At 40.0% G+C, this 18680-nt stretch overlaps 1 protein-coding gene across 17 annotated transcripts in view; it reads right to left on the bottom strand.

Moving 5' to 3' along the window:
- MGA (MAX dimerization protein MGA) overlaps positions 1-18680 on the bottom strand; it is a 158511-nt gene that overhangs the window by 16726 nt on the left and 123105 nt on the right. For 11 of the 17 annotated variants that reach the window (XM_032251213.1, XM_032251214.1, XM_032251206.1 and 8 more), the window contains 6 exons: positions 16137-16209; positions 14349-14866; positions 11110-11407; positions 8243-8866; positions 3136-3426; positions 1449-2953 (listed from right to left, as the gene is read on the bottom strand). In XM_032251213.1, the coding sequence (XP_032107104.1) occupies positions 1449-2953; positions 3136-3426; positions 8243-8866; positions 11110-11407; positions 14349-14866; positions 16137-16209 (3309 nt within the window). The remainder of the gene's footprint in view (positions 1-1448; positions 2954-3135; positions 3427-8242; positions 8867-11109; positions 11408-14348; positions 14867-16136; positions 16210-18680) is intronic. The other 6 variants (XM_032251217.1, XM_032251215.1, XM_032251212.1 and 3 more) reach the window with 6 other exon arrangements.

An 18680-nucleotide genomic window follows, 5' to 3' on the forward strand; every position in this document is an offset into this window, starting at 1 on the left:
TAAAAAAAAAAAAAAAAAAAAATTAAAATATTTCAACATTTTAGATTTTTAAAATAATAATATTTTCGTTATATTTTATGTGCAAAAAGCAGTTGAGCACTAACAGAAAAGAACCAGATAACAGAGAGGCAGAATGAATCTCAAGGAAGTGCGATTCTAAAACAAGCAGTTGTATGACAATTAGTGCAGATGGCTGTCATCTGCTCCTGAAGAGAAGAATACCGTTTAGATTTTAGGGCACTCCACAGGCAGCTGGCTATGATATCCCTATGTTTTATATCAGATCTTACGTCAGGCGTAAGCAAACCACAGCACAGTAACTTTTTTTTTTTAAATAAAGTTTTGTTCTTTTGAGATGGAGTTTTGCTAATGTAGCCCAGGCTGGAGTGCAATGGCGTGAGCTCAGCTGACTGCAACCTCCGCCTCCCAGGTTCAAGTGATTCTCCTGCCTCAGCCTCCTGAGTACTGGGATTACAGGCACCCGCCACCATACCCGGCTAATTTTTTTGTATTTTTAGCAGAGATGGGGTTTCACCATGATGGTCAGGCTGGTCTTGAACTCCTGACGTCAGGTGATCCACCCGCCTAGGCCTCCCAAAGTGCTGGAATACAGGCGTGAGCCACTATACCTGGCCTTTTTAAAATAAAGTTTTAAGGGAATATAGCTGCTTCTATACTACAACAGCAGTCAAGCAGTTGCAACAGGTAGCCATCTGGCTCTCCGCAAAGTCTAAAACTATTTACTATCCGGCCCTTTAGAGAAAAAGTTTGTCCAACTTCTGCACTATATCAATATCTGACAGTTACTTAGTTTAGTAAATACAACAACCCTAAATAGGAATCCTATCAAAACACTTCGGGAAAATAATAAAAATAGGCCACAAAGGGCATATTACAAGGATGATGACCAAAGTCTAGAATATAAATTCTGGAGACTATTTAATTTTTGGAAATAAAAGCAACTCAAGGCAAGATGATATCAGAATATTAGATGGTATTTTCCAGTTTTTCTCCAAAAACAAAAACACCTCTCCAAATGCAAGTGAATAAGTTCTAAGGTCACCTACTCCCAGTTTCTGATTAACATTTACCAGAGAAGCTACAACCACCTCACATAGAAGACGTCGCAGAAATTGACTGAGCTCAAATGAGAGTAGTGGTTTCAGGATTTTAAAAATCCAACTTGGTAGGAACTCTCAAGCACCTATCCCCCAAAGGCTTAAGGCAGCCTTCCCATAAAACCAGACAAGTCTCAAAGAATAATATAAGCTCAATAAATGTTGCTTGACTGACACAACCTAAAAACTACTAAGCCATTTAAGTCATAATCTAAACCTAGGCAACCAATTAAATGTATTATATCTTAGTGATCTTCTGAAAAAGCTACTGTCTCTAATAAATCATTTACATCCTTTAGGTTTTAGTCACAAGAAAAATAGGCTCACCACCTTTTCTATATCATCAACCTCCTCACTCTGGTAGTCAGAAACAACATCCACAATTTCGTCAATAGAATCATCGGTTTTCTCATTCTCATCTTCATCCTCTTCCAAATCCAAAACAGTGAGGTCAGCACTGCTTCTCCCACCCTTCTTCTTTTGCTTTGGTTGTATCTGTTCTCCAGGTAGCAGTAAATGACCCTGAAAATGTCCATTCCCTCTGCTGCTTTTTGCAGCTCTCCTAGGAACAATGGAGAAGGCTGAAGGACTAGAAATCCTACTCCAAGAATCACACTCAGTTTTCAAAACTCTGGCATCTTCAGTGATTCCCCTTTTTCCAAGTAAGTCAGAGATGCTTTGTTGTTGTTGAAACACATCTGAATTTTCCTGACATGTCTTTGTTTCTTTAATTAACTGCTCATCTGCCTCTTTCTTACATTCCTGTGAAGCTCCAACACATTTCCTGGTTAAGGGGCCCTTCAGATGTCTTCTCCACCTCTCCCTAATACTGTCTTTCTCCAGAGAGTCTCCACATTCCTTCTCTGTGGCCTCTGGCTGTGGATGAGATTGCTGCTCCACATCTTTGCTCCCTGACAATTCAAATTTACTTTCTTCCTTAGAGACGTCTGGAAATTCATTTGAGTTTTCTTCTGGATTGTCTGATCCTTTCTGCTGTTCCACCTTCCTATCACCAAGTTTTTGATACTGTACTTTACTCATATTTTGAACTGTCTTATTACTGGCTTTTTCAGAAATGGCCCTAACTTCTAGAACAGCCAATTTTTCTTTGGAACTATTATGATTCCTAGCCCCACATTCTTCATTAACATCTTTATAGTTTTCATCTATATGTGACCCAGTGATACAGGAATGCTTAGATGGTTTGACAGTTGCAGAACCTTCTTCTAGAAGGGATTCTTCATCCAAATGATCACTCCTGTCTTCCAAGGAATCATTCAGAGTTTCTTCTGAGGTAGCAGCTCCTGAGTTTTGTTTTATTGTATTAGCCTCAGGGTCTACAGCCGGTCCTTCTGACTGTAGAACCTTCTTGGTTTCTTGCTCTCTTTTTATTGAGTTTTTTCCATCTTTCTGGTCTGGATTCTGAGAGTCTCTCTTCATCTGAAGGGAAGCAACATGTTGAAGAATGGAGCTAGGAACAGGCTTTTGTCCTGGGAGCTGTAACAAGGCAAAACTTCCAGACTGGAGAGGAATAAGACTGGCTGTACCAACAGGCTGTCCTCCTGAGCTATAGGTTATTTTGGTTTCAGAGCCTGTTTTACTTGCAAAGCTTTGTGGTTCAGGAGCAGAAATCCTCAGGGTCAATGTACCAGCTTGAGACACAAAACTAGCTCCAGAGGAAAGCAATGATGGTGCCTGAGTGATAACATTTACTGCTGAAGACCCAACAGCTTGGATTACAGGATTCATGACAGAGAAAGCAGAGGATGAAGTGGAAGACGGTGGAGTCTCAGAGGGTTTGGAAGGAGCAGGTAACCGGATTCCCATTACAGACCCTAGTTTAAAAAATAAGAGAGAAATTTTTAAATCACAACTGCCGATATCAAGACTTGCAATGCTTGCTTTTCTTTTTGGAAAAGCAATTCTAAGAAAGGGAGAAAAACTATACTGGTGTATTAACATACCATATGGCCAACTGATGCAACAAAAGAAAAGTTAATAAGAAAGAAGTTTATACCTGGGTTCCGAAACATGACAGGCTGTAAGTTGGGCTGAGTATTAGAGCCTCGAAGCTGATGCAAAGGTAGAAGCTGGACAATCTGCCCATTAGGGTGCCTGAATAGGTTCATTCCACTTGGACTCCTAACAGGCTGTAAGACCATCCGATGTCCCTGAAGTTGTGTGTTTGAGACAGGTCTAAGAGAAGGAGAACCCTGCTGCACCGGAATCAACAACAATCGAGGTCCAGCACGTTTCACTGTGTTAGAAGAGACCTGTGGAGTAGCCACTGGAATTTGAGCAGCATTTTCTGAAAAACAGGAAATGGAAACATAGTACGAAAATTCTCCTTTAACACATGTAGGAAAAAAAGTATTCATGTTTTTTTTTTTTTTTTGAAACACAGTCTTGCTCTGTTGCTCAGGCTACAGTGCAATGGCACAATCTCGACTGACTGCAGCCTCCACGCCTCCCTGGTTCAAGTGATTCTCCCACCTCAGCATCCCGAGTAGCTGTGACTACAGGTGCACGCTACTACACCTGGCTTATTTCTGTATTTTTGCGGTAGAGACAGGGTTTCACCATGCTGGCCAGGCTGGTCTCAAACTCCTGACCACTACGGATCTGCCCTCCTTGGCCTCCCAAAGTGCTGGGATTACAGGCCTGAGCCACTGCATGCAGCTTTTTTTTTGAGACAGAATCTTACTCTGTCGCCCAGGCTGGAGTGCAGTGGTGCGATCTTGGCTCACTGCAACCTCCGCCTTCCGGGCTTCAAGTGATTCTCCTGACTCAGTCTCCCATGTAGCTGGGATTACAGGTGCCCATCACTATGCCCAGCTAATTTTTATATTTTTAGGAGAGACGGGGTTTCACCATCTTGGCCAGGCTGGTCTTTAACTCCTGACCTTGTGATCCACCTGCCTCTGCCCCTCAAAGTGCTAGGATTATAGGCATGAGCCACCATACCCGGCTTTTTTTTTTTTTTTTTTTTTTTTTTTTAAGAGACAGGGTCTCACTTGTCACCCCAGCTTCAGTGCAGTGGCTCAATCATAGTTTGTTGCAGTCTCTAACTCCCACCTCAACCTTCCAAGTAGCTGGGACTACCAGAACGTGTCACTACACCTGGCTAATTATGTTATTCTTTGTAGAGTCAGGGTCTTGTTTTGTTGCTCAAGCTAGTCTCAAACTCCTGGCCTTCCAAAGTGCTGGGACTGCAGTCATGAGTCACCATGCCCAGTCAAATAAACAAACAAACAAACAAAAAAACTGTTAAGGCCCTGAATCTGACCTTGCTGCAAAATAACTTCTAATCTGAAATATAAAGTTGCTGAAATTCTGTACTTTCATAATACACTATTTATGGCTGAGAACAGCCAGACATTATGGAGCTTTACATTTAGAATGGTAAAAAATAGAGTATCAGTTGTCAAGAGGCACATTTAAAGAGATAATACTTCTGCCTAAAAACATGGGTATCCCTCTAAATTGGATTCCTGTTAAAGAGATCCTTTATGATAAAATTATTCTTCAATTTTATTTAAAAAATTTTTTTAGAAAGGATCTCACTGTGCCACCCCGGCTGGAGTGCAGTGGTGCCAACACAGCTCATTGCTGCCTCGAACTTCCAGGCTGAGCCTGCCAAGGAGCTGGGACCACAGATGCACATTTTTTGTTTGTTTGTTTTGTTTTGTTTTAGAGAGAAGGAGTTTGCTCTATTGCCCAGGCTGGTCTCCAACTCCTGGGGCTCAAGCGATCCTCCTGCCTCAGCCTCCTAAAGTGTTGGGATCATATAGATATGAGCCACAGTGCCTGGCCTCTTTTTAATTTTTTTAAATAAAATCCATATGCTGCACAATTTAACTTTAAGGCTCATAACATTTACTAGAATTATGACTGAATTTCTAAGCTTATACTACCTAAGGAAGATAAAGAACAAAAAATTATTGGTTTATAAAGGGCTTCTCGGTTTTTAAAATTCACTAACAAGTAAAAGCTTAAAGGTTTGTGGGAATTACTTTTCAAAAGAAAAAAATGACAAAGCCCCCAAAATGTAATAAAATTAACAGACATCACAGAAGGAGGGAAATAAACCTGGCTTAGAAAAGGCAAAAAGGCCAGGTGCAGTGGCTCATGCCTCTAATCCCAGCACTTTGGGAGGCCAAGGCAGGTGGATCACCTGAGGTCAGGAGTTTGAGACCAGCCTGGCCAATGTGATGAAACCCCATCTCTACTAAAAATATAAAAATTAGCTGGGAGTGGTGACGGCATTCTGTAATCCAAGCTATTCGGGAGGCTAAGGCAGGAGAATTGCTTGAACTCAGGAGGCGGAGGTTTCAGTGAGCTGAAATTACATCACTGCACTCCAGCCTGGACAACAAGAGCAAGACTTCATCTTAAAAAAAAAAAAAAAAGAGGCAAAAAGATGCTTTTAAAATAGTAAAAGCAGAAATTTAATGCAGAAGATGTGAATTAATAGAGATTTCAAACCATTAATAGTACTTACAGATGCCCTTTACTCATTAGAAGAGATATTTAGAAATACTAAAGACATAGGACAAAACAGTACGAGTAATCTAGATTTTTTTTTTTTTTTTAGATCAGAGAGATAAAGAAGCAGGAATCATGGTAACAGTAAGCATAAATGAAACTGGTCTAACATTACTATTCAAATTGGTGAGCTTATTTAACATTAATAAATAAAACTTCAAAAGCTTGCTACTCAAGAGAAAAAAAATCAAACAAATGAAACAAAGACTTTAGCTTAACATGTGATTTTCTATCAGACAGGCATTCTGCACGCACAAAAAAATACATCAAATTTCTCAAAGACGGCAGGGCGCGGTGGCTCACGCACTGATCCCAGCACTTTGGGAGGCCGAGGCGGGTGGATCACGAGGTCAAGAGATCGAGACCATCCTGGTCAACATGGTGAAACCCCGTCTCTACTAAAAATACAAAAAATTAGCTGGGCATGGTGGTGCATGCCTGTAATCCCAGCTACTCAGGAGGCTGAGGCAGGAGAATTGCCTGAACCCAGGAGGCGGAGGTTGCGGTGAGCCGAGATCGCGCCATTGCACTCCAGCCTGGGTAACAAGAGCGAAACTCCGTCTCAAAAAAAATAAAATAAATAAATAAATAAAATAAAAATAAAAATATATCTATCTACATATTTTTTAACATCAAATGGTATTATAGAAGATATTTTTAGCTACCAGTCTTTGATGATATGTCTTTAATGTTACTCTAGTATTTTCTAACTTTCTTCTTTTAGTTATGTGCTCAGAATATATAGTAGCTAACAGGAATTTAATCATTTTTTTAAATATTATAGTTTCCAGTATATTTATTTATAGGGTTAACCTCTATTATACTGAGTAATGCTGGTTTCCAATTCATGCTATCTCTTAAAAACACATTTACAGCCGGGCATGGTGGCTCACACCTGTAATGCCAGCACTTTGGGAGGCCGAGGCAGGCGGATCACAGGGTCAGGAGTTGGAGAACAGCCTGGCCAGCATGGTGAAACTCCATCTCTACTAAAAGTACAAAAATCAGCCGGGCATGGTGGCAGGCACCTGTAACCCAAGCTACTCAGGAGGCTAAGTCAGGAGACTTGCTTGAACCCAAGAGGCAGAGGTTGCAATGAGCCGAAATCACACCATCACGCTCCAGCCTGGGCAACAAGAGCAAGACTGTTTTGAAAAAAGAGGTAAAAGATGCTTTTAAAACAGAGCAAGGCTCCATCTCATAAATAAATAAATATTTACATATTTAAAAGGCAGGTAATTTAAATAAAAATATTAAGCAGTTGACAGTACAGATGGGACTCAGAGCAAAATATCTGAATGCATATCCTGAATAACTGAAGTCTGAGAAACAACAGAATTACAGAAGAATAAACTACTTTATTGTTTCATGAAAGAATTAAGAGTACAGGAAAAGGCTGGAATCCATACAGTTTAGAAGATACGATCTATTAAAATATAACAGATATGCACGTTGAGATTCAATATGAAATTAAAGTAGCTTCACTAACAACTTCACTTCCAAAGCTATGTATCAGACTAATCATGTTTTATGGGCTCATTTATGAGAAGAGGCAGATGACAAACACACTTAATATTGTGATTCACTTTTCCCTTCAACAGAACTTCAACCTCCAAACTAACTCCCAATCTCTTCTTCCATAAAAGACAGAGAGGGATTTGGACCACATCACTAAATGCAAAAATGTTTAAGAGAAAAACATCAATAGCCAAGACAGAATTGCTATTGGGTAATTATTTCCCCTCAAAACCTGCAAAGTCTCTTGCTCTTTTCCACATTAATTCCTCTATGAGTAGATTAAAAGAACCACTTACTTTAGCTATTTGTATCTGGATATAAAAACTACCGAAGTGTAGGATATTCCTTTTCAAATTCACTCAATCTAAGCCAACAAACAAGACTTTAACTAAAAAGTTTATAAAAACATTAGAACCCTAAACAAATATGCCTCCTTATTTCTATTTCAATCAGTTCATGTCCAGCAGTTAAGTAAGTGCTGATTCATTAATGCTTTTTACTAGACAAAGGCGATGAAGTCTGCTCATCTCTCTCCAATTGAAAAGCAGCACCCTCCCCACCCCACAAAAGGAACACTTGCATTCGGGGCTCCCTCCTCAAAGATGTGCACTCCTAGCTCTCAGCACACAGCAGATCAGGTTTCCTCCCATGCCCATCTTAGAAGCTCCGAGCTCCAGTCTTATCTGCATTATTTCAGTACCAGCCACTACGTCCATTCTAATGTTTCTGAGTATTTTGAGTGGCAACCTCCAGCTCCACTAAACTATCAGTCAAGGTTGTTCAAGTTCTCTCTCAAGGTTATCAGTTATTGTTTTTATTAATGTTCTGGTGACAAAACTGCATATATTTTCAGTGATTTATCCCAATCCTATATTAACCATGAGCTCTATTAATTTTAGTGTTCAGTTTTGCAGCATGCAGAGGTTTTCACGAATACATGTATCATGTTACAACAGAAATACCTATACTGTTATCCTGACATATCTATAATCCTGTCACAATCACAAAGTTATATAAATAGCTGTACAGTAATAAAGCAGCTAATAACATCTAGGCCTTACCTGGTCTCTGGCTCACTGGTGGACTTCCATTAATTCCTGAGAGTATAATAGGAACAGAGCCCAGAGATGAAGTTGGCGTGGTCACCACTGAGGAAGATGCAGCTGTAGTCACCACGACTAAGGAGGTGGAAGCAGTGGAAGCAACAGGAAGAGTTATGGTTGGAGGAGATGCTACCAAAGACTTAGGAAAAGCAACTGAAGCCACAGGGGTAGTTATCCCAGTGGTTTTGGTAAGGTTCACAGTGGCTGTAGACTGGGTAGATGTTACAGGGGTGCTGATACTAGTTTCAGAGACCTCAACCCCTGTAGTGGTGGCACCAGAAGAATAAGTAGTTTCCTTAGTTTCCACATCAGAAATAGCAGTCATAGGTGTCACAGCAGTAACATTTTCTAAAAACACTTGAGGGGTGGTAGTAGTGACAGCAGCAGTCACAGGGCTGCACACCTGAACTGGTTCAGAAGAAACCACAGGTGTGACGACCATTACTGGAGAAGGTCTGATATTGAACTTCTGTGGCCCTCCCATGGTTTGGGGTGTGCTAACTCCAGGTATCTTCTGCTGCAAGGCTCCAACTTTACTCATCACAAACTGTGTGAACACACCACCAGGAGAGGGTCGAGCCGCTGCAAATAGAAATTTGCAGGTCAAAAATCTTCAGTTCTGATATTTTATCCTCTTAGTGACTGTGCTTACCAACATTTATTGTGCACCACTGGGTCAATTTCTTACAGGTACTACCTACCTGCATTATTTGTGCCAATTTCTACCCTCAGAAATCAAGCACTTGCCTCAGCCAAAAACAAACCCTTATAATTCTAACAGGAAAGGGATTAAAATTGAGTGTTCCAGGCTGGATGCAGTGACTCACGCCTGTAATCCCAGCACTTTGGGAGGCCAAGGCAGCAGATCACGAGGTCAGGAGTTCGAGACCAGCCTGGCCAACATGGTGAAACCCTGACTTTACTAAAAATACAAAAATTAATTGGGTGTGGTGGTGCGGGCCTGTAATCCCAGTTACTCAGGAAGTTGAGGCAGGAGAACTGTTTGAACCCAGAAGGTGCAGGTTGCAGTGAACTGAGATAGTGCCACTGCACTCCAGCCTGGGTAACAGAGCAAGGCTCAATCTTGAAAAAAAAAATTTAAAAATAGAGTGTTCCTACTAAAATTCTTGTGCAATATATTCAAACTATCAGGATACTAAAAAGACAATACAGTAGCAAAAACTTCATCACCTAAAACAGATAAAAGAAAATGAGAGGGTTTTTTTCCCCCGAATTCTAATGTAAAAACTTGTTTCTACCATTTTCTCCTGTCTGAGCACTTTCACCTCTTTACAGCTGTCCTATCATGAGATGGTTATATAATACATATTCTTAAAATATATAAAGACATTTCTCAAAAGAGATCAGGATAGGATTGTTTTACTTCCCCTCAGTCACAATTGAAGCTGCTTTATAAGAGGGAAAATGGGTTCTTTTTATGGCAGACAATAAATACCTTCTATCTTCACACAACTCTAACCATTCAGCCAGAGATTTCAACTGACATGCTCACTTAACATTCCTAACAGATATGAAACAACAAAACGAGGAATGCAATAAACCAACTACAGATACTCTCAATGCTAAAACACAAATGCTTCAAGAAGGTAATTTATTACAGACTTCAGCATTTAAATGTTAAGCAAAAGGGATCTGCATTCATCAGTGGCTCACGCCTGTAATCCTAGCACTTTGGGAGGCTAAGGCAGGCGGATCACCTGAGGTCAGCAGTTCGAGACCAGCCTGACCAACATAGAGAAACCCTGTCTCTACTAAATATACAAAAATAAGCTGGGCATGGTGGCACATGCCTGTAATCCCAGCTACTTGAGAGGCTGAGGCAGGAGAATAACTTGAACCCAGGAGGCAAAGGTTGCAGTAGCCAAGATCACGCCACAGCATTCCAGCCTGGGCAACAAGAGTGAAACTCTGTCTCAAATAAAAAAAGAGAGATTTTCATTCACAAAACAGAGATAAATAGAATAAACCAACATTGCCAAAATTGTATTTATAGGAGCTTTCTACTTTAAGCCTATACTACTCACCCCACCAGTTTTTGCTAGCTCCTTGATTTCTTAAGTTTAAGAACTACCAACAGAAGAATTTACACAGCACCAGCAAGAATTCAGCAAGATGCCAAAAACACCAGCCCTCATAGGAAAAGAGTAAACTATTTTTAATTTAGTAAAATATTTTAATGAATAATTTAGTAAAATAGTATTTTAAATAGTAAACTTTTTTGGGGGTGGGGGGAGATGGAACCTCGCTCTGTCGCCAATGCTGGAGTGCAGTGGCACAATCTCGGCTCACTGCAACCCTGCCTCCTGGGTTCAAGAGATTCTCCTGCCTCAGCCTGCCGAGGAGCTGAGATTATAGGCGTGCACCACCACGCCTGGCTAACTTTTGTATTTTTAGTAGAGACAGGGTTTTACCATGTCAGCCAGGCTGGTCTCAAACTCCTGACTTCATGATCCACCCGCCTCAGCCTCCCAAAGTGCTGAGATTACAGGCATGAGCCATTGTACCCAGCAATAGTAAACTATTTTTAAATCTCTTCCCTTTCTAGAAACAAAATTAAAATCCTAAGTCTTTGCTATATTAATAAAAAGTCTAAAACCCTTACAAACAACTGTAAAACTTGCCTTCAGGTCAGTGTTATTAAAAAATAAAATCAAAAATTTAAAAAGCCCAGGCAAGACAGACATCAAGAATACGAATAATGCCAAATTACATATTTCTCTAATTTTAACAACCTCCAAGCCTGTACCAACTGGCCCACCACCAAGTCATAGGCCATTCCAAACCATACGTACACTCCAACTTACCAATTGGCCGTTTTGCTGGGACAAATGCCTTCAGATTCTTCCCAGGGCGATTTGTTGGAGCGCCAGAGGAGGATGCCATTTTGGAATTGGATGTTGAAGGCAACAGGGTACGTGGTTTCCTGGATGCAGCCACCTTGGCATTGGATGCTACCTTGGAGATGACAGTACTGAGGGTTGAGAGGTCCAGGACTGAGGGTCGCAACCTGCCTGTGATATAAGCAGCTAGCCTATTGGCTGGATGCAATGCCCCCATCTGTCCCAATAGCAACTTAGCCTGCGGGTAACTCTTACCATTAACCTGAAACAAGTGGCAAAGAGAAATTCTGTAAAGATAAAATTCTCTTGCTAACTCCTCTCCCTTGACAGGGGCTTCATTTTTACAAGTTTTTATAAGTCTATTTTTCAGATTTAAAAGGGAAAAAGAAGACTTTTTCCATTTAGAATAATCTGAGTAATCAGGAGGTAAAAAATGCACTCATTTGATATTCTGAACTAATCTCATCTTCATTCTGTTGTTTGAAAAAAGAGAATCAAACTCATCATTTCTGCATTCTAGATATGTGAAAGTTAACAAATCTAAACAACCGGAATTATCCAATTGTTTTACTTGTAAATAAGCCATTCTGGCTAAGCTATTAGCTTCATCAGCAAAAATGATTAACTGTGTCCCACGGAATGTCTCTGATAAGACCAGAGAGGCATAATGAAGCTCTCACACAAGGGACCTTTCAAGCATCCTTCATATTTGAAAAATGTAAGTGAATATACTTTAAGTTATAAGAGGATCATTGTTACAATAACCTAAGCCATAATTACCTCACAGTTTTTGGTTTTCAAAAGGCTTAGCTTTAAAGATACCATTTTTATCTCTTGGACAAAACATGGATTCAAAACAAATGCTGGTAGAAACTCATTCTCATTCTAGATTATTAACTAAATGGTCAGAAGAAAGTGAACCAACAAATGAGGTAAAGATCCTATCTGCTGTCTCAGTTGATTAGACTACCCAACATGGGTAGCAGCAGCGCAGCTGTTTTATGTGAGGGTTGTTTTTTTTGTTTTTTGTTTTTAAAGGGAAAAAAAAACCCACCTCCCAAGTCTCTACCCATGTTCTCTAGGTCATATTGCCAGGTAATTCTAGAGAAGACAACCTTCTCTGTATCTCCTTTTCACCATTTAAAAGTCGGGGGTTGGGAGAGATGGAGTGAGGCAGAATCTACTCTCTAGTAGGGAAGTGGTGAGGAGACTAGCTACAGCAAGCAACTCCATCTTCAGAGACACAAAACAAAATTACTCTTTGCTACCTCAGTAAAATTGTGATGATTCCCCCAAAGATCAAAATTATCTCTGCCTTGAGTTTGGTACAAAAAAATGTGATCATTCTCCCTGAAAGTAAACTTTACTATCACTTTTTAGACTATATGGAAATAGGTCAGACCCCCTTCCCAACTCCCTTGGGACTGCTCTGAAGACTACTCTGTAGCTTCCCCAAAGTTTATCTTACAGTTGCCTGACTGCTTATGCAGACACATTCTATGGTGGCTTTGTGAGTCCTGGGTAGAAGAGAACACAAAATTTCCCCGCTTGTATTTTAGGGAGTCTGATCTCACTAGAAATTATATCAGGAAAACCTCTGCTTTCAAAGTACCAATCAATAAGGTAAAGAGAAAACGCTGTACTCCTCATCATTAAGAGTACAAGAAATACCCACAAAAGCATTTACATAGCATGCACAACAGTAAACTGCAATAAAAAGTTTTTTAAGAAGATCAATCACATTATTAATGGAGAAGTCCTTAGTAACTTAAAAGCAGCCAATCTAATGGAAGTCAAGTTAACCTTGCAGTAATATCAAACACTTCCACACATTCACTACTCTAATACAAAAATGCATTTTTGTGTGTGTGAGACCAAGTCTCACTCAGTAGCCCAGGCTGGAGTGCAATGGCACAATCTCAGCTCATTGCAACTTCCACCTCCCGGGTTCAAGTGATTCTCCTGCCTCAGCCTCCCGAGAAACTGGGTTATAGGCATGCACCACCACACCTGGCTAATTTTTGTATTTTTAGTAGAGACAGGGTTTAGCCATGTTGGCCACACTGGTCTGGAACTCCTGACCTCAGGTGACCAGCCTGCCTCGGCCTCTCAAAGTGCTGGGATTACAGGCGTGAGCCACCACACCCAGCTAGAAAAACCTTTTTGACTGTGACTCACACTAAGTCAGAACTTCTCTTTTCAAATTTTCCAGATGCCAGTATAATTTTACTAATATAACCTACCTGAATTACTAAATAACAAGTATAGAAATATTTTTCCTACAATAATGATTACAATGACAAAACCCCTATGAATCAAATAAAGAAAAAATATAATTAAGTAAATATGGCTCAATTTTTACGTATGTATTTAAATAACACCTTACTAAGTTAAAATTTTCAGCTGTACATGGTGGCTCACACCTGTAATCCTAGCACTTTGAGAGGCCAAGGTGAGTGGATCACCTGAGCTCAGAAGTACCAAACCAGCCTAGGTGACATAGTAAAAGCCCACCTCTATCAAACACACACACACACACACACACACACACACACAGACACACACAATTAGCTGGGTGTGGTGTCACACACCTGTAATCCCAGCTACTTGGGAGGCTGAGGCACAAAGAATCGCTTCAACCTAGGAGGGAGAGGTTGCAGTGAGTCAATATTGTGCCACTGCAATCCAACCTTGGCAACAGAGCAAGACTCTGACAAATAAATAAATAAATATTTAAAAAATGAAATAAAAATTTCCCCAAGTTTCTAAACATATACTGCCTATCATAAAGTCAACTTCATCTTCCCCTTATACCTACCATTCTAACCATGATTTTGTTTTGAAAGCTAACCGCTAATAATAAATTCCAAGAGCTAGACTGAATCCCTAACTATCCTTGCTTGATCGTCAAAGTATCACTAGAGCCCCAGGCAATAAAGTTTATGAAGAGCAACTTTCTGGGAAGGTAAGAAAGAAAATTATTAACTAATACAAGCCTCTATATTTCTGTTCATAAATGTGACAAAAATTCACTCTAGGTATACATCTAACCTAGGCCTATTACAAAAAGAGATAATAATTTTGTCACCCAGTTCCCAGGAAACATAAAGATAAAGGATACCAGGCCCATAAAGGACTCTGAAAAATCATGATACTACCTAGGTATAAAAAGGTGCTATACCCAGATTAAAGATAATTCTCACCTGGATAAGCCCAGATGTACTTGAACTGGGTTTACGTTTATAGGCCACAAGCTTCCCTGCAGGAGAAAGCCCTGCATAAAAAGGCAGACCTTTGCCTCCATGTAATCTCTCCCTCACTGAATCCAGGGCATCTGTCTGCACAGGAGAGATATCCTCCATTTTCCCAGGGGACAATGGACCATCAGGAGTCTCTGATCCAGATTTCTCAGCCATATCATCTTGGTCTTGACATGATGGCATAGAGATTTTCACACGAGAAGAATAAACAGGAGGGTTCTTCTCACCCCGGCTCTTTCGCTGAGAAGCCAACTCAATGATGAAGCTGCCCACCTTAAGTGATTGTGGCATGTTGCTATTGATGTGCTGGGATAAGATGCTCAAAATCTTGTTCCGATCCTCCTCCCAGTTGCAGTCTGAGATGATCTCAATCAGTTTGGTGGGACCACCAGGTGACCGCTGATGCATATAAGAAGTAGAAGAGGATTCCCCTTCATTGCAGGAAGACTTCCAGCTCTTTTCTGATGAGAAATAATAATAAATAAAAAGTTGAAAGACTATTTCTGTATCACAACATTTTGTATGGCACTCTGAAAAAAACTGTCACATTCTCATGTTCTTTCACAGTAGCAACTTAAAATGTATTAACTTTCACAATTTGTGAGTTTTCCAATAAGAAAAATTCCAGACAATCAGACTACAACAGTCCGAATTATCCCGCTGACTGGGCTTTAATAGTGAGTTCCCTTAAAACTGCTCTAAATGCCATAATTATTACATTAGCGGTTAGCTTGCAAAAAAGCATGACCTATAACCAAGGTTAAGCTTCACTGGTATAGGTTACTATGTTGCTACCCATACAGGGAAAGTGAGGCTACTTGTAAGATGTTTGAAGCATGTGAACATTAGAGTCAATCCAAAAGAACAGCAAGAAAAATAGCACTCTGACTTGAAGTGTACTATACCTCTAATTTCTACTGCAAATACTTCTGAATTACTTCTGTGCCTCTAGATATGACTGCTCCATTTCTACATTGTATGTAGATCACTCAGCTCCCCAAAGTATTCCATCCATGGCAACATGTACACTAGATATGTATTTCACTAGACTCCTAGATTTCTTGAGAACAGCTGCCCAGTGAGTGTACCTGTATGTCAAGGAACCCCATAATCCTCTCAGGGTGCTCATGCTCTCAACCAGGCTCCCTCCACCCCAGCAACCTCCTCCGCTTACCTCAATGTGCTATAGAAACACTATCATTATTTGTATGTACCATGACTTCTTTTAAAAAGTTAAGCCCTGCTGCTTAAATGTCAGAAGTCTTAGGAAGCATAACCAAAATCAAATAGGAAACTCCCTGACCACTATCTCTTAACAACGTAATTCTGGCAGTGGCCTCTGCTAGATAAATCACAGTAATATTCCTTCCTTTCTCCCTTTAGATTTCCCCAAAGGTGGCAGTTATGGAGGACCAATAGCTAATGATGCCAATACTGCTGGGGGTTGGAAAGAGGTTAAAATAAAATTCACTGACCCCATCCTAAATGTCTCTTGCAACAACATGCTATATCAACATGAACGAGTTTTCTTTTATTTTTGAGAGCAGGAGTGTTAACAGACCAAATAATGGGGGAAAAAAACTTTTCCTTATTGTCCCTGTTTTTGGCATAAGTTTGAAATAGGGTAGGCAGACATGTTCTGAATTGATGGTTTGGGTTTTCTCCCATTATTAATATAATCTAGACCTAAATAATTTCTATAAAATGTTAAAATCTACTTTTCATTCTAACCTTGTAGTTTACCAGAATCATCCTCCAAGTCACAGGTGAGCTGTTTTAAGGGCTGCTGTTCAGAATCAGGTTCCTGAAGGAGACAGTAACACAGAAATAATTTAACACATATTCAGTACTCACAGAAACTTGAGACACAAGCACTAAATCTCTCTCAGAAGTTTAAATTATTAGAAAGATTAAAATGTTAACAGCTTCAATCCACATGCACAGCTACATTACTATCATATAAAACCTTGGGCAAAAACAAGTAGTTTTGCTCCCTAATATCCTTGATAGTGACTGAGTCATCAAGAAAATAATTCACATTGTACTTTATAGTAAAGAAGGAAATATATTTACTGTTTAATGAAACAAACGGCAGTTATTCAGAAAATTCACGAAGTGAGGCCACCTTGGTGGCTCATATCTATCATCTCAGCATTCTGAGAGGCAGAGGTGGGCAAATCACTTGAGCCAAGGAGTGCAAAACCCCATCTCTACAAAAATACAAAAGCTTAGCCACCAGTCGTGGCAAACGCCTGTGGTCCCAGTTACTTGGGGAAGCTGAAACAGAAAGATCGCTTGAGCCAGGGAGGTGAAGGCTGCAGTGAGTCAAGATCGCGCCACTGCACTCCAGCCTGGGCAACAGAGTGAGACCCTATCTCCAAAAAAAAAAGTAAGAAAGAAAAGAAAATTTGCCAATGTGGAAAGATGCACACCCTAACAATTACAGATAAATAATTAAAATCCAGGATACTTAAAAATTACTCCAAGGTCAGAAAAAATAATACATTTTAATTTATTTATCGAATCCTCTATTAACAGGAATTCTGCCTTCAAGTTTTCATTATTAAGAAGAATAGGGCACTGAATAGCCTTATATATGTGTATGTTTGAGTAAATACACATACACGTATTTACTCATCTTTGTGCCCTCATGCTAGTATTTCTATATACCAACCTGCCATGTACACTTAAAATTTAGGGTCAAAATATATGCACGTTTAAATTTTTTGTTGTTGTTATTAGCAAATTGCTGTTTAAAAGAAAACTGTTGATTTATACCTGTAATGGTTTTCTAGGTAGTCACCACTGATGTTGAGGTGGCAGTACAGGTGAAGGTGGAACCCCCAGCCATCAGCTGAACCATGGAAGGGGCAGACGTAAAGCCTAACTACAAGGATAACTGAAATCAGAACTTACTCTTTAAATTATCTGTGAATGTGAGCCTCAGTTTCTCATGCCAGCTTCCTCCATGGGTTGGAAACATTGCCACCTAGACTCTTTTACCATTCCACTTTCACTAATCAGGAGAGACCAACCTCTTTCCTTAGTTCCAATTTTTTTTAAGTGAAGGCAAGTATATAAGAAAGAAGAGGAACAGGCCAGGCATGATGGCTCACACCTGTAATCCTAGCACTTTGGGAGGCCGAGGTGTGCGGATCAGATGAGGTCAGGAGTTCAAGACCACCCTGGCCAATATGGTGACACCCCATCTCTACTAAAATACAAAAATTAGCCAGACATGATGGCAGGTGCCTGTAATCCCAGCTACTCGGGAGGCTGAGACGGGAGAATCGCTTGAACCCAGGAGACAGTGGTTGCAGTGAGCCAAGATCGCACCACTACACCGATCCAGCCTCGGTGACTGAGCGAGACTCTGTCTAAAAAAAAGAAAAAAGAAGGCACAGAAATTTAAAAAAAAAAAAAAAAAGGCTACTCCATAGACAAAGCAGAGCAGCACTTAGTTACAATTTTTAAAATCCTTAGGAATCTGAATGGTTCATCTTGGGTCAGACACCACCCTATGACCCAGAACACTGTTGCCAAGGAAGCAAGAGCTGTAGGACAATGGCAGTTTCCATTTCATCTATGTAGTTGATGTATTAACAGCAGATTTTGGTCTGGGCAGATAATCATGAAAGCTAGTGTTTACAGGGTACTTAAAATATACCAGGCACATGTTAACCTAACCTACATTTTACATATATGTAGAATGTCTCCCTAGACAGGCCACAGAGGATAAATAGCAAATTTAAAACAATTTGGTATAGCTCCATAGTTACCATTACAACAGCAATGATAATAAAAGCTGAAATCACAGAAGCAAGACATGAGAAACTTAAATGCCGTTAACAACTGCATATTGTAATGAAGGACTAAAATACCTCCCACTTCACAATATGTAAGTGTTCACTTGGTCATCTAAAAATTTATCAGCTCTTACATTAGCAGAGGATATAACCACTTAGCATTATGTGGCTCAAGCAAATGTCGGATTGAGTCTTTCAGGTTTCACAGTATACAATAAGGATAACAAAATGGATTTGGGGGCCTTTTTCTTTAAAAAACAAAACAAAACAAAACAAAAAAAGCCTTTGGTGTAAAGTATACTCAGTCTTAAATCTTGGCTCCACTGCTTACTAGCAATATAACTTAAGCCTTCTTGCCTCCTGTGTACAACAGGGATAATACCACCAAACTCATATGGTAAAATATGCAGTACTGTACATATAATCACACAGCACACGGGCACACTACTTGACACATGGTAAACAGTAA

Source organism: Sapajus apella, unplaced genomic scaffold (genome assembly GCF_009761245.1).
Source record: "Sapajus apella isolate SASKATOON/1434 unplaced genomic scaffold, GSC_monkey_1.0 scaffold74, whole genome shotgun sequence".
NCBI lineage: Eukaryota > Metazoa > Chordata > Mammalia > Primates > Cebidae > Sapajus > Sapajus apella.